General features: G+C 44.5%; 1 protein-coding gene across 1 annotated transcript in view; it reads right to left on the bottom strand.

Moving 5' to 3' along the window:
• The window catches only part of TOP1 (DNA topoisomerase I), a 68,718-nt gene extending 55,818 nt beyond the window's left edge, over window positions 1-12,900 (bottom strand). The window contains exons 1-2 of the mRNA XM_033003580.2: window positions 12,696-12,900; window positions 12,008-12,032 (exon numbers count right to left, since the gene is read on the bottom strand). Coding sequence (XP_032859471.2) covers window positions 12,008-12,032; window positions 12,696-12,728 — 58 coding nt within the window. The 5' untranslated portion in view covers window positions 12,729-12,900. The remainder of the gene's footprint in view (window positions 1-12,007; window positions 12,033-12,695) is intronic.
• Window positions 12,901-14,731: the final 1,831 nt, after the last annotated feature.

Raw genomic sequence — 14,731 nt, 5'->3', positions numbered from 1 at the left:
GACACAGAAAGCAATGCTTGAAAAAGCTGAAGAATGACAGCTTTACACATTCATTTATGAAACAAGAAACTGATGGACTCATCAATTCAAGTGCTTCTGCCTTTTGCCTAAGATTCAGTTTAAGAATTAAATGACTGGGATAGCCAGCTCATTGCTAGCTGCAGTCTCCATCCACTGCAAGGCAAGCTACAGAGTGGGTCAAACAAAACTACACTATGCTGAGCTCTCCCAAGAACACGTGCTGACAACTAAAGCAGCCAAGCGTAGAGTACCAAGTGCCAAGCTTTACTTTCCTCTCTACATCCATTTGATTAGAACCGTCTAAAATCCAGAAAGAAATTTCCTTTAGATACAAGTGATGCTGAATAAACCTACTTGATGGTAAAAAAAAAAAACATTGTTTATGACAGCTAATAAACTCCGGCATATTTTAAACTGGAAGGCTGTATCTACTCATAGAAACAGGTATTTCAAGGACAGCTTGCTTAGGCTTCCCTAATGAAGTGCAGGTGGCATACACAGCTATCATATTATGACTGAAGCAAGATGCTAGCTCCTCTGAGAGGTTTCCTGGTTTCAGAGTAGGAAGAACACAGGAGGATATAAGAAAGCAAGAGTGAATAAGGCTCTTGAAAAAGATGTTATCCACATTCACGTCCAAAGGTACAGCTGGAGAGAAGTTCCAATCTGCTGGAGCAAGATGGAGTAATCCAAACACCTACACAGCTCCAGTATGACCACTTGCAAATACCAGAATTAACAACACTGATATCCTGACTCTGATTTGTGACAGTGTTTGCTTACTGAAAAGATGGATCAAGGCAACACTTACAACAGGATTGGGAAACACTGCAGAAGTTAATTAAGGTCACTCGTTAAGAGTTCATTTCTTGCATTGTATTTGTGTTCACATGAACCTACTGCCTCTGGATCTGGCAATTTACACTCATACACTGGAATACAACATGCACCTTCCTTTTTCTACTGCCAGAAAGCACTCAAGACATTTTGCTCTTTATCCCTGAGGCGCACTGTTACCAAACTGAAGGAACCTAATCTTCAGTCAAAACCAATGCTAAAAACTAAGCATTGAAGGGAAATGCCAGTAAGGAGACCTTACTCTGATCCACACACAAAAGGGTTTCCTGTGCACAAGCAGCATTACAACAGATACAGCACATTTTAACAGCCTCAATGACATTCTCGGTCCTCAAAAGAAGAGCAGGCAGCTTTTTATTCCCCATCTGGTGGTCATTAACTCTAGAGTACAAACCTCAGAGTACGTCACTAGTACTACTCCATCCCTCCATTTTGTACACGCTGCTTCTGTTGCAATGAATCATACCCTCACATGGATCTCCAAAGAGCTTCTGCTTCCAGTTTCCCAAAAGGCAAGATTAAAATGAAGATTGCTCGTCTAACTTGTAAGTGTACCTTCTTAGGCAAGTTAAAACTGGTATCTGCCCAACCCAGCTGTTTTATCTCTCCAATAATTGATCTTACTCACACACTTGCTAACATTCACACATTGGCAGAAGACATAATATGCTCTTCCTATTGCTCAAGGCACAGTTAGGAGATACTCATACCAAGGTGGCATGGATGGTGCAAGAGACTAACCTGTAAAGTACTTGATGCTGGAACCTCGCACACAGACCAAGAAACCACTGATCTCCCTACTGTAAATCCACTGATTTCACTAACAGCAAAACCCAGGATGCAGCATGCCACCGGGGGAAAAAAAAAGCATGCCTTAGCTCCTGAGATGAGTTGTGCATTTAAGAAAAAATTATAACATATGCTAAAACTGAAAAAGCTTTTCTTTTTTTTTTTTCTTTGTACTGCCCTTTGCTAACCACCTCAGTCTTCAGCTGGAGAGAGAATTAAAAATCAAAAACAAATGTCCAAGTTGGAATTGAATCTTAGTTCTAGCCAGACAGCTTTGTATCTATTTCTGTGCTAGAAGAAATCACTCCCACTCAGTTCTTGTTTCTCCACCTCTGAGAAGAGCATAGTACTCCCTCCACTCCCACCATGTTGCCTATTTAAACAATATGGCCTTAGGACAGGTTAACAAAGTACAGCACAAAGGACCTTAATCCCAGGCATACAGTCCATGTGTAACAATGTTCCTCCCAATGCTTCCTGCCTTCAGCTTCAAGAGTCTCTCTTTGTATTTAACCCTTCATCTCCACATAGCCTGACCAAAGCACCAAGCAATACAGACCGTGCTGATAGCTGGCAAGACAGCATCACACAAGCCCAGAAGCTGGAATAAGAAATGCCAAGGTACTCATCTCCCCAAGGAAAGAAAGAAGTCCTTCCACTTGCATCCACTGCAGAGGCAGACTGCCCTCCTACCTGGTTACTGAGCCTCCAAACCACCTCATGTCACAATCTATGTAACAGGGTATCCCCTGCCACTAACTGTACTTTTCTCCTCCTAAACTCTGCTTACAGACCACAAAAAGAGAAGTTGTGCTACCCTGACTCCAGAAATCTCTGCATTTCAGTGAGAAGACCACTGCATGTTTCTCAACTCTACCTCCAGATATTTAAAAAATCTGCAACAGATAGTTACAGTATTTCAAAGAGAAAAAAACACAGAAGGTGAGAGCCCACTTTCACTCATCCTCTCCCCTAAAAGGTCTTTTTTGGCCACCTCTCCAAAACAAGAAACTGTAACCTCAGAGGAAGATGAGCAGCCTCTTTTGACAAGTCTGGCTCTTGTTCAAATACTAGAATATAAATAAGCCTTGAGCAGTAATACACTGCCATCAATAAAAAGTTCAACTAAAGTACACTGCCCTGGCCCTAAACCACGGGTCATCTATTCCATGTTACATACAAAGGAAAAACCACCACATTGTCATTCAAATTGAAAAGGTATACAGAAGAAAAATGGTTCTGGATAACACTCTACAAGTTCATATTCTCATGTGTCAGAAGCAGGATTAGGCAATAGATAAGAGGAAGTAACAAATGCCAGGAAAAATTAAAAAGTCATCTATACTTGCTTGACTTTTTACCATGAAGCCACATCTCTGGTCAATCTATAAAAAAATCTTCTTAAAAATTCTTAAAATTATTTCATTTACACACTGCCACACATCTTCTAGCTGCACCAAACTGACCAGACATATGGACAGAAACAAGACAACTTCTAATCTCATCCAGTATATGCTTAGTGGAGTGAACCCAACACTTCAGAAAATACAAAGCATTTGGTAAAACTCATACCAGAGCAGTCAAACAGTGCTCATGCATTAGACCAGTGGGTTTCAGACAGAACAAGCTGTATGCAGTCTTAAGAGGTCTCATGTTCAACATGGGTATTTCATTTGTCCCTGTAATTTATTTCCTAACACAGTAAAATGCACTACTACTGAGGTCCCAGGTGTTTTCTACAAAAATTAGTAAGACTTTGCAAATCAATGATTTCAAAATGAGCAGTCACCACGGTCTTATTTTTAGAAAAATCACTGAAAAACAGGATTATGGGAGAAAAAGGACATTCTTAAGAATAAGAACTATGCCTTCATCGAGTATGTAAGATTATTTCTCCCCCAAATAAAGTTGTACTATCTCTAAACACTGTGTCTGTAAGAGGCTATGTCAGCTGTATACTGCAGCTGATGAGCTCTAACAGGCACTTAGCTAGTACATCCTCACCATGGAGCACGTCTTTAATGGACACAGATATGACCTAGCTGAAGAGCAGTTACACAGACTGATCAAAGTATTTTAGTGAAGCTGCAAGTACACTCCAAGCTTTCCTGAGGCAGAAATCAATCTCTCTTCAGCCATGGAAAGATACAGAGAGCTGCAGAATCACTCTGCTGCAGCACTGAATTCCATGAATGTCCATCTGTCATACAACCACCTATGTTGGGCATAATTATGAAGGAGCAAGTCTTCATCTTTTGGTGGGCAGCATGCAGCTCAGTACTCTGCAATACTGCTAGAGAAGGAAGCCATTGTCTTTACAACACTCCCTAAAAAACCCCTTCTCTGACGAAGGTATAAGATAAAAATACATACAGGCACACCCACACAGCTCACAACTGCACAAAGCATATGGTAAGCTTGTGAATATGAACAAATACATTCATGTCAAAAATATCGATAAGGAATCCAAAAAGATCTACCGATCATAAGATTTGTGGGAAGCAACTTTTGGCTCCAAGACTGACAGAAGTCTTCTAAATAAAAGAATATCCCAATGGCCTGATGCTGTCCCTCTTTACCCTGCAATCATCCCAATTTCAGAAGCTACTGTATTCAAAAGTAAAAAGGGATTTAAAGTACATTAGGTGGAGACACAGGCTGTTTTTCTTAATGAGGTATTGTCTGCTGAGGCTGAATGGCAAGCACCTACACTAACTTTCCAGCTATGCCTCCTGTATTTGAGTCTGCACTGCCCCCATCCCATCAAGATATGCATTTCAGACATCTTCCAGTCCCCACCTCTAAAGCCTTCCAAAAAAAAGAGTAAAGCATGCTCAATGCTGCTTGTCCTTGTGACTCCTTCATGTTGGGACCTGGCAGTTTTGAAACACACAGCAGCTGTCAGTAGAAGTTGTCTAAACTGAACTATGACTGAGACCATCTTCAAGTGAAGCTACTGAAATATAAGTAACAGTTATGAACAAAGGCAACCTCCCCAGGGTGAAACAACAGTATCAAACGTAGTATTCATGAGAGCTGTCTGGCCGTATCTTCTTTTTTCTCGCAGTTATTCTATCGGACAAACAAGCCTTGAGAAGATGGAAAGCATCACTAGAACTTTGTGATAGCACTAGCAAATTTGTGAGGCAATTCTTATTTGAACCACTATCCTGCTTCTACTCACCTTTCCCCATTACAGCACTCCATCTCTATCACTAGCTATTAATAGGGAACTAATTGCCAAGGTTTCTCACTTCCCCAAAAGCATGAAGTCTGATATCCACCAGTTGTGCTGGAGGGTCTCCCAGAATACTGTTTGTTGCAAGGACTGGCACAAACTTGGGTATTTCATATCACTGCTCCTGCTGACACAGACCGAGGTTTAACAAAGTCCAAGAACTGTTGATGTTGAGCAGGTGTTACAAATGAACAAGTTTCAAGAAGACTGACTGCAGCTCCATAGCTTGCACTTTTATGCTCAGGTCTGGAGCTCTCACTTATTCATCAGGTGAGTAGCCACAAAAGCCAAATGCAGAAACCAAAATTCAATTTGAAAATAGGCAAGTATGTTCATGTTTCTAAAACCAACAACAACTTTCTACTGTTCTTTATAGCCTGCAGGTCACAAGAATACAAAATTAACTTCACTCTTTTCCCATCACCTTATAAATCTCCTAACTCTGAGCATGACATCAGAAGGTATTACTGCAGTTCACTTTCTAGGATCATCCATTTAAAAAGCAAGCATTCAAGATGAAAATATTTCTAACTATAAATCTGATTAAATCCACTGGAATTATTTAGTATTTATGTCAGCCAGGACACTTTGAACAAATGCTGTGCTAAAAATACTGCAGTCTCATACACACCAGAAAACCACTACTACAACTTGTTCAGCTGAACTACTAAATAGCAGGAGCCTGCAGTAGAAAAGGCACTCTCTGCTCTGCCCAGAACATGACTTCGACACTATTAATTCCAGTGATTCAACCAGTGACAGACAGTGGAAGCGACCAGAGGCACATGCAGTGGGAGCTCCCCAGCGCAGACAGTCAACAGCAGAGCAAGGACAGCAGTAACTGAGAACACTGTTTAAAAGGAATAATCCTACTATAGCTCAGAACTGGGTTTTAAACTGATTTTCCAGCTGTTCTTCCAGAAGAGCAGGTCAGCAGCAAATTCACTGCTGAAACAACAGCAAGTCCATACCCTTCTCCTGTTCTCTTAACAGGAAGGAGCATTTTGAAATCTAATGATGATACATATTTAAATGCTGACAGTGCTAAACAGCTCAGAACGGATAGTCATGCAGGGAGAAGGTATGGCGAGGCATTATTTGTCATATGCTTCTGTCTCAGTCAAATGAAAGAGTCCCAGCAGAGCAAGGTGATAAACACCGATTTCTACAGCGAATATCCTCTCTCAGATTTGGAAACCTAAGACACAGTCTTCCAAAACTGCAGGCATGAGCGGAATATATAATGCTAAATAGCATTTTGCTTCTCATGTTTCGGAGTGTGAGGTTTTCTATAAAACCTGGGGCACTTTCTATAAAACTAGCAGCCACAAAGGCAATTCAATTTAATAACCCAATAAATATTTCTGAATGACTGCGTGTCTTACAAGGATATGAAAAATTATTAGCACAACCAGCTCTAGCAGACTTGAAAGAGAAACTATCCCACCTTGAAAAGCCACAGGAAAAAAAAAAATTGCACTGATTTCTTATGTTAAATTGTCCTTCTCTTAAATAGTCACTGTATCACTAAAGCCCATTCCCGCAGTCCAATAACAAAAAAGCAGATACACTGTCAGAGCTCAGCTGATTTTAGCAGAACTATAGCAATTTACAACACCAGTAAGAATCTGACCTAAAGCCTCCGTCTAATAGTGCAGTGGCTTGTGCTATTTCAGCAGGTATTACTTTAACAGGAATCCAGTGAAATCATTAACAGAGGAATTTGAGTCAATGAGATGTTAAGTACTTGCTATAATTACATATTATTGCAGTTTCTGCTGACAGTGCAACTCAGGAGGTTGGAATTCAATGAACTATCCAACAAATATCCGAAATCAGAGTTGTAAATGAAATTAAATCTGAATTTGTGTTCCATAATGTTTATGAGTTGTGTGCCTAATTTATGTGAAGCCATGTAAAAAAACCACACTTTTACATTGGTCTAATGGTTAAAAATTTTTCATGTTTTGCAAAGTAAACAAAGTAGCCCTGATAGTATGTTAATAACAGATATCGCTTAACACTGTAGTAAAAGGAAAAACATCTTAAGAAAATCTGCTAGAAGTAGGAAGCACACAGGCCATTAACCCCCGAAACACATCTTCCAGCACATTTAGGTAATTCTGCTGAGTTTTAACAAAAACAAAATTTGGCCACAGTTAACAGAAATGCATTCAACTCCCCACTCCCACAAGACAGCCATTAAGTTTTAACCTGAATGCTGAATGTGTCAGAACAATTAACACAACAGACCTCAAGGTCTTTAGTAAAGCCCTTCTGAGGCTACTGCTGGGAAAATAGATGCAATCAACTTACCTAGCACATTACTTAAGAGCAGGTTACCAACAATGCATTTATTTACATTTCTGAGTCTGCATTTGAGAGGTGTCATAAATGATCAATTTATTTCAGAGTGACCTCACTTGTAACAAATCTCAAGATTCCTATAGTAAAGTTACACTGTTATATTCTACAAGCCCTGCAACAGATTGCTGTGAACATATTGAAAATCAATGCAAAAACAAAGTTAAAAAATTTTGTAGAGATTGATGTCTGACGTTAAATACTTCTAAAATAAAAAAGCTACATGTTTGCAGACCTAAAACTACCCCAAGTACTCTTCTGAGGCTGTGGGCAGCACTTCTCACAATGCAGGCTCATCACCCAGCACGGCAGTCTGGAAGTGAAGGCAGGGAGTGACTCAAGGCTTGTGTTGGAAGGAACAAATTACATTCTTCAGGATTCACGTCTCCATGTATTACAAAAAAGGGAAAGGAAATTTTCAGTGGAGATATCAATCAGCACCTAAATACCATTAACTACCTTTTGTATTTTGGATCCCTTGCCAAGCATTTGACATTTAAACGCAGAGACAACATTCTCCCAGGGAACTTAAAAGACAGTTTTGCCCCGATGTGCACAAGACATAGATAGACTACAAACGTTTACCTGCAAGCTTCCTAACTTCATGAAGCCCGTTTAGTACAGTGGCTCTAACAGCAGAGCTAGGGTACACAGCGTCCCATGTCAGAAGTGGCCTTGCTCTCCTTCAAAAAATACTCTCACCCATCCAGAAGTCAGCAGAGCAAGGAAAAACAAATCTGGTCTCCAACAGACTGTTTCACAACCATTAAAAAATCTTAAGATCTCTGTTACGGTGCTCTTCAGTTTGTTAGAATTTAAGTCACTCCCACCTTACACGTCCAACTCTATCACACATGAAACACGAATATAATGCAAAACACAAAACGTGCCATAAATCCTTAACTTGTAAGGTATTTGTTCAGCACTCTTAGTATTTAATTTAAATTTTCTTCTTGTTCATTCCCCTTTGTATCTTCACGCTGATATATACAGAGGTGCCATACGAGTGCTCAGGCCAACATAAAAAACCTGCCAGTTTCTGATAAGATGTTGCAGTGGCAAGGGCTTCTTCCCCCACCACAAAAAATTCACTGTTAAAGCAAGTCCCTCCTTCAAGCATGTTTGACTTTCAGAAGCCATATCTATGATGCTGGACAATCAAATTCACACTTAACTCCTCTTAATATACTGTAATGGTTACTACAGTGATACTGGCCTCAAATTGCACCTTAACATAATTGGTCAAATCAACCAGAGGAAAAAACCCACTGCTTAGGGTGATGCCTTTGCTTTCTACGCAGAATAGTTCTGCATTTTACAGACATTCTGACCAAAGGCTGATGAACAGCCAAGACACTAACACCAGTTAGTGGAATTTAGTGGCTTTGGAACACAATTTTATTATTTTGCAAAGAAAAGTAATTTTTATCTACTGCACTCTGCAAACACAATGGGAGAACTGAAAGTCAAGATAAATTGCTTTTAGTCTCAACATTGTCCTCTGTAGTTAAGAGGTTGTTACTTTCAACCTTAATAACAAAGCTCTTCAAGGGAAAACTCAAAAGAATCCAAACAGATTTTGTATCTGAAGTGATCTGCAATTTTACCAAGGGAGAAGAATAAAATCAGAATGATTCCCTCCCTGAGTACGTAGTTGTGACTCAACATTCACATCTGTGAAGGGGTCATTTTCAATGACCAAGTTGTACTTAGAAATGACAGTTTTAGACTATCATTTCCCTCCTACAATGCTGAAGACTGCGAGGACATTACTTGCTAAAAAGGCTCGCTGTTTCAGCACAATATTGTTCTCAGGATGGTTTGCAAACAGGCACTGCTAGGGCTGAACATGGAAAATTCTTTGCAGTGCATACTGATACTAAAAATACAGTTAAGGTGAAAAAAATACACACTATGGCCAAATTAAACAGGAGGGAGAATCTGGATATTGAGACAGAATGCAATTACCCAAGTTGGAATTTGCCCAGGACACTCTTGCTTGGAGTGATCTGGCTATTTAATGACAAGAAATAGTGAGGAATACATATTTACTGCTGGCATCCTCTCTCATACCTAACACTACCCTGCTGTCAATGAAACTGGTGTGTAATCAGATCCAAGTTCTCAGCTACAACCTGGGTGCTTCTTGGTGACCTGCAGTGGGCTAGCAGATCCACCTCCACCCACCTTACTTCAGCTGCAACAACTTGTGTCATCACCACCTGAGGTAGCATGTCCATTGACCCAGATATGAACATTAGCAACAACAGGAAGCTTCAAAATGCTTAAGCTGCTCTATTTACCAATACACTATCCAAAAGTCACCCAAAACATTATTTTTTAACAAAAATGTTTACTGCTGGCACATTCAACATTTAGAATGAGTCAGTGCCAGCCCCCAGGAAAACTTCCCTTCCCTCAAATGTAAAGGGGAAAGGCAGCCTAAAAGGAGACTCTGGTTCTACTGTTAAGCTCTGCCTAACAATAATCAAAGTACAAACCAATTCTAAACATCTGGGGGGGGGGGGGGGGGGGGGGGAAAGTACTTGAGATTCCTACCACCCACTCTTAATCTTTGCCACTAAATAGGATCAAAACAAGAATATGAGCTAGAGCCTCACCGCCATGCCTAAATGAGAACCACTGATCTCAGATCCGCACGTGACAATTCCCTACATAGAAGTGCAAAGAACTCCTGTGTAGAGGAAACAAGACTGTGAGCAAGCAGAGGTGACAGGTTTTCAGGAAGATCAGTTGTGGTCACAAGGTCAGAGAGGACAGTGTTTATTCAGCATTATTCCCTTAACAAGACTAACAGAGTTACACGCACCTTTCAGCGCTGAAAAGGATTTGGGATTTTAGGGGCCTCTGATCAGTCACCATGATGTTACATGACTGCCATAAAATAATTGCTATAGAAGGAAAAGGGTGCCAATACCTACACTAGTATGAATTTGTTGGGTATGCCTGATTTACAAGGAATTTAATTTTCCCATCAAGGTGTTTTATTTTGAATTTCTGTACTGAATTCCTCCAACACATGGTAGAAATAAAAACTGAAGGAGTTTTAAGTGCCGGATGCCTAGAAAATCTTAAAGGAATAAACCAGCACATGGTCACAATAGAGGAGAAAAATCCCTCTAAGAGGTTCACGGGAAGCTGGAGTGGAAAGGTCAAATATGCATCATTTCCCCTATGTAAAGCAGTACATAACTAAAACTTACCAGGGAGTACTTTTCCCTAAATAAAGATGAGCCTTAAGCAAATATTTCCCAGCATAAGAAAGCTACAAGTATTCAAATACATGCTTATATTTAAGTTGCTTCAAGAGTTACTCCTGCACTTGGCAAATGCACTGCACCCATTTTTCTGTTAAGTTATTCACAGAGCCCTACTATAGAATCAGAATGGAAATAAAAGTTGAAAAACTGCATATTCACTACTGTCTGCTCCTACTGCACACATACAATCACATTCCAATGGACTGACAGAAAGGTGCACACAAACGAAGATTTGTAAATATTTACACACAGTAGCCTACAAAGCAACCAGGCACATGGACATCATCCAGAAAAGCATGCTAAAAATCAGTACAAGTCAAGCAGATATCTTCAACCGTTTTTTTTTTTTTTTTGTTCTCTATCACCTAACCAGTCAGAGGACAGCTCTAAGTTCCTTACACATTGACAATAACATATACACACAAAGGTAGGTTGCATGTCCTCAACTCCCCTCCACCATGCTTAAGCCCTTCAATTTGACACCTCCCAACTAGGGGGGGCTTGCAATTAGCTTACTTCCTAGAAAAATTAATAAATAATCAGAAGAAGTTAGTAGCCATCAGGCTGATTAGAAAATATATGTGTATATATATGAATATAAATATATATAGAAATATAAGTGTGTATATTCATATATAAATGTATACATATATATAAAATTACAGGACTCCTATAATGTTTCTGAATGAAATGAACTGTTAGCTTGAAAACTTTCTGAAGTGATGCTGTCTACCTTTCTGGAATTGTCTACACTGTAGAGTGGCTTTTTTTTTTTTTTTTTTTTAATGTGGGCTTTTATTTTAATTATATAGCCCCACCCAACAAGGTAAAGTTACATCAATTAAATAGCAAGGAAAGAAATAAGACTGATCTTAAAATGGATGCAGCAGATTCTTTTAAAGAGCAACATGTTGCAATCACCTTTCATTTTAGGGGAAGGGAGGGATTCCCTGAAAGGAACAGAGACAGAGAGCAGTGGGGGGAGGGAGGCTGCGATAAAAAACGGCTCGGGGATTTATTTTAGTTAAAAACTTTGCCTTCCCCTCCGTTAAGAAGGGGCTGGGGGCCGGGGATCGCCACCCGGTGCCTCTGTTGACGGCTCCTCTCCGGCAGCTCGGGAAGGAGGAGAAGGAGAGAAAGCCACACAGAAGAGAGGAGAAAAAGAAAATGGCGCAGAGACTAAGTCCCGACCGTCGACAAGGCGACTTTCCAGGGAGGAATCGGGGCCCAAAGGGGACCCGGGGAGAGCCGATGGGCTCGGATCGGGGGCCTCCGGTGCCCCCACTCCGGGAAGCGGGGGTCGGGGGGCGGCGAGGCCGCCGGGAAAGGGGGGCTTTTGGCAGCTCGATGGGAACAATGGGGCCGGTGAGCGAGGAGCCGGGACTTAGTCTCTGGGACGCCATGTCTGTGCGCGGCCGGCGCGGCGAGGCGAGGGGCGCGCCGGGGCCACACTCACCGTTCGCTCGGAAATCCGCCTCGATCTGCGGGGAGAGGAGACAGGGAGAGACCGTGAAAAACGCCGTCCTGCCGGGGGATTTTTTTTTTTTTTTGGGGGGGGGGAGGGGGTTGTCGCTGGATTTTTTTTTTCTCCCTTTCCTTCATTCTCATTTTGAGGAAAATTAAATATCAAATGAGAAATGACCAAAGCGATGCAGAAAGTGCCTTCCGTGGCGGGGGGGGGGGAGGGAGGCAGGGTGAACCGACACCCGCACGGCTCCTGGGGTGACCCCCCGTCTCAGAGGGGCGCAAGCCAAGGGGAAGGTGGGGGGCCGCCCATCTCCCCTTCTCCCTGGCAGGGGGTCCCACACGAATCCCCTCTTTTCCCCTCCACCCCCCGTGGGGGCAGAAACGGGTGCCGGGGCGGGGGGGAGGCTCGGTGGATGGGGCGCCCCAGCACGACAGACCGGGTTGACAGGGCTCTCCCCAGACGCGTGGGCTACCCGGAGCGGGGGCAGGCAGGGGGCAGCGGCAGGGCACGTCTCCCGTCACGGCGGTTAGAGGGAGGCGGGGGGGGGGTAGGGGGGGTGGTGTCAGCCGGTCCCCCAGGGCCGACCCTGAGGAGAAATAAGGACCCCGCAGCCTCAGCGGTGAGGGGCCGGGGTCCCCCGGGAGCGGGCCGCCGCGGGCGGAGAAGGGTCGCTTACCTGGGAATCGTTGTGCAGCTGGTCCCCGCTCATGCCGGAGGTGCGGGCGGCCTAACGGAGCGGAGCAGGAGGAGAGGAGAGCTGAGGAGAGGAGAGCCGAGCCGCGGCGCGGAGCCTGGACGCGAGGGAGAGCACAGCCCCTGGCTCCGCCGCGGTTGTGTAACAGACTAAGTCCTCATTTCGGCGCACTGCGCAGGCGCGGCGGCTTTTACCGGCGGGGCGGGGCCAAGCCGGCGCTGGGCAGCACCTCGGGGCGGGGGGGGGAGGGAAACGGCCGCTCGGGTATTTGCATCCGGGCCACGCCCCTCGCGCTCGCGCCAGCCGGCGGGATTTGCATACAGCGCCACCGCCTTCCCCTGGCGAGCTCCCTCCGAGCGCCGTGCGTCCCCCGCCAGTCCCGCCTCTTCCTCCCTCTTCTCCAATCGCGACGAGCGGAGGCCTTGCCCCTCATTTACATGCGGGGCCCCGCCCCGCCTCTCCCCTCCCCGCCGCATTGTGTAAGAACCCTTGCCCGGCTGGGCTCGCAGTGCGCATGCGCTCCAACCCCGCCCGTTTCATTAGCATGCCGAGCCCCGCCTCCCTCCATGCAGGCCCCGCCCCCTCGCGCTGCGGGAGCATGGCGGCTGGCTGCCGGCAGGCAGCGGTGCGGGAGCGCGTTCCCCCCCCCCCCCCCCCCCCCCGCTATCCCCGCGGTAACCGACACGGTTACGCACCGAGCACCCTGCGAGGCCCCCCCGGGGCCTGTGGGTTTCCTCGGGGCCTGCCCCACCGCCCCGTGCAGCGGTTGTGTCCTCACGGCGTTCAGTGCTGCTCCAGCAGTCGGTTATGGCCGCGCTGACGGCACCCTGGTCAATGCCAGGCCGGGCTGCAGTGTGTGGGAAACACGGTGTTATTTGGGCTGGATGGCTCCACCGGGGTTCCGCCTTCACTCCAGGTGGGCCTGGGTCTGACGGGCTGTTCCCTTAGGCCGGTGCTCCGCAGCAGGAACTCTGCGAGCTCAGCTGAGCCGCGCTCCCACAGAACCTCTGTGAGTGCAACCGGCCTGATGCGCAGCTGGATTTTGAGCATTTCCAGATGGCTCAGTTGCCCGATCCCCTTGGCAGGACAGGAGCTGAGCGCGGTGTGCGTACCTGCCCTGCGGAGAGCCCCAGCGTGCACCCAGCCTCTCCTTCGTCTACACGATTGTGCCAGGCTGAAACACGGAGGTTGCAGCAACCGCGCAGGGATTGCATTGTGCCAGGTGCTGCACCGCTGCCCTGCGTCCAGAGAAGAGTGATGCTAAGGAGGGACGCAGAGCAGGCAGGTTTGGGCTGACTTGACTTGTTAAAGCCAAGGACAGCAACTGTGCGTTGCAAATAAGAGCTTTCTGCTTTAAAAATGGATCAGCCAGCACGATTTTTCTTCCAGTGTTAACAGACCCTTTATTTTTTTTTTTCTCTCACGAGGAAACGGAGGGTAAAGAAGAAACAAAAGCTTTATTTTCTTTTAGTTAATGTGAGAATGAATCACATACCTTCCTAGAAGAGCACACCCCTGCCCCAAACCAAAGGTGAAGACATTTATTTCTGTTCTGCAGCAGCTCTACTGAAGGGGTTTTCTTTTCAGTGTACTAAATGTCAGGTTTAGTATGCATGGCTGGTACATGTCTCACAGGACTGCCTCCAGTCTTCTTCTTGGAGCTTCCATCCTATGCTGCAACGCAGACTGTACCTTTCCTCAGCTTCTTTACACAACCAGAGCTTTGATTTGACACTAAAATAATCTGGCGCTGCCAGGCTATCTGAAGAGATACATCAAAATGTAAGCAGAGACAGCAGCCACCTATTTGCACTGAATATTTATATCCTGTAAAGGGAAAACTCTCTCACTTTCTTACAGTCTTCAGAAGAGGATCTGAGGACTTCCTTTTTTTACCAAGAGCAGGCAAATATTTCTGGCTCTAGAGCTGTTTATTATGCAAACTGCTTTAGTCACTGTTAGCTTTTTAAATATAAACATAAAGAAAAGGCTATTTCAGACACCTCTCCCCTTGGAAG

Source organism: Tyto alba, unplaced genomic scaffold (assembly GCF_018691265.1).
Source record: "Tyto alba isolate M040663 unplaced genomic scaffold, T.alba_DEE_v4.0 Super-Scaffold_33, whole genome shotgun sequence".
Lineage (NCBI taxonomy): Eukaryota > Metazoa > Chordata > Aves > Strigiformes > Tytonidae > Tyto > Tyto alba.
This window is presented reverse-complemented; position numbering and strand designations above follow the sequence as displayed.